Here is a 1,249-nt window from a genome sequence, read left to right as displayed (position 1 = left end):
GCACCAGCCACTCTTCGGAAGGAAGGTCGGGCAATCCTACTTCTGTAGTGATACTGCCTCGGAAACCCAATGAGGGGTCGCTATGAGTCAGGGCTGACTCGACGGCAAACAAAAACAACAACAACAAGATATTAATTGGAAAGGAAAAAACACTATAGAATTTGACCCTTTGTTCCACAATTATAGGTGCTCTCCCTATGATATTGTTTGACAGGAAGGGATTTAAGGATTATTTTGTCCAACCAGCTAATCCATTTTTCAATTCCCAATACTATATTTCCTCCACAGACCGATTCCATCTGCTTAAATAAGGCAGTACACTATATAAAAATGCAACACATACAATTTTCAGATCTGTAGTCAACAGATGATTCCTAATTTTCTAGTGTAGTCTTAAAACAAAGCAATTGGTTTCATTAGTGAAACTGGAAGTTGGTGGGTTGTTTGGTGATGCAAATGTAACTATTTTTCTGTGACAGGACCAGTTAATTTAACATATTTCACTAAACAATAAGTACTAGTTTTCTAGCGGAGACTGTAAACTAAATATTTAGCTTCCATACATGTAATGCACAGCTGATAATGCATGAAAAATAAAACTAAACCCACGGCCATTGAGTCAGATCTGACTCATAGTGACCTCTTGGGTTTATGAGGCAGTATCATTATGGAAGTAGATTGCCCAACCTTCCTTCCAAGGAGTGGCTGGTGGGTTTGAAACGCGAGCCTTCTAGTTAGCAGTCAGATGCCTTAAGCAGTGCACCACCAGAGCTCACTCCCAATGCATAGGAAATAATAAGTAATTGTTTTAAGAAGTAATGATGAATGACAATTTAAATTCATATTTTTCTGCTGCATTTTTCATATCCTCTTTTCTTCCAGATGCACCACAATTGGTATCTTCAAAATGATTATTGCAAACATAACCACAATGGGTGGATTCCTCCTCATGGGGTTTTCTGACATTCATGAGCTACAGATTTTACATGGATTCCTTTTCTTGGTGATGTACTTAATATCCCTGACAGGTAACCTCATCATTATCATCATCACCACATTGGACCAGCATCTCCAATCTCCAATATATTATTTCTTAAAGCACCTTTCCCTTCTGGACCTCTCCTTCATTTCAGTTACAGTCCCCCAATCTATTAACAATTCTCTGATGGATGATGGCTATATATCCCGTGGTCAGTGCATGCTCCAAGTTTTCTTCTTCACATCTTTGGCTTGGGCTGAGATGGCCATT

At 39.0% G+C, this 1,249-nt stretch overlaps 1 protein-coding gene across 1 annotated transcript in view; it reads left to right on the top strand.

Moving 5' to 3' along the window:
- Positions 1-907: 907 nt before the first annotated feature.
- LOC103206057 (olfactory receptor 14J1-like) overlaps positions 908-1,249 on the top strand; it is a 16,631-nt gene continuing 16,289 nt past the window's right edge. Inside the window, 1 exon segment of the mRNA XM_007951491.1 lies at positions 908-1,221. Within this exon segment, the coding sequence (XP_007949682.1) occupies positions 908-1,221 (314 nt within the window).

Source organism: Orycteropus afer, unplaced genomic scaffold (assembly GCF_000298275.1).
Source record: "Orycteropus afer afer isolate SDZICR_OR568_19922 unplaced genomic scaffold, OryAfe1.0 scaffold00294, whole genome shotgun sequence".
NCBI classification, from domain to species: domain Eukaryota; kingdom Metazoa; phylum Chordata; class Mammalia; order Tubulidentata; family Orycteropodidae; genus Orycteropus; species Orycteropus afer.
Note: the sequence above shows the minus strand (reverse complement) of the source record. Positions and strands in the feature narration are given on the sequence as shown.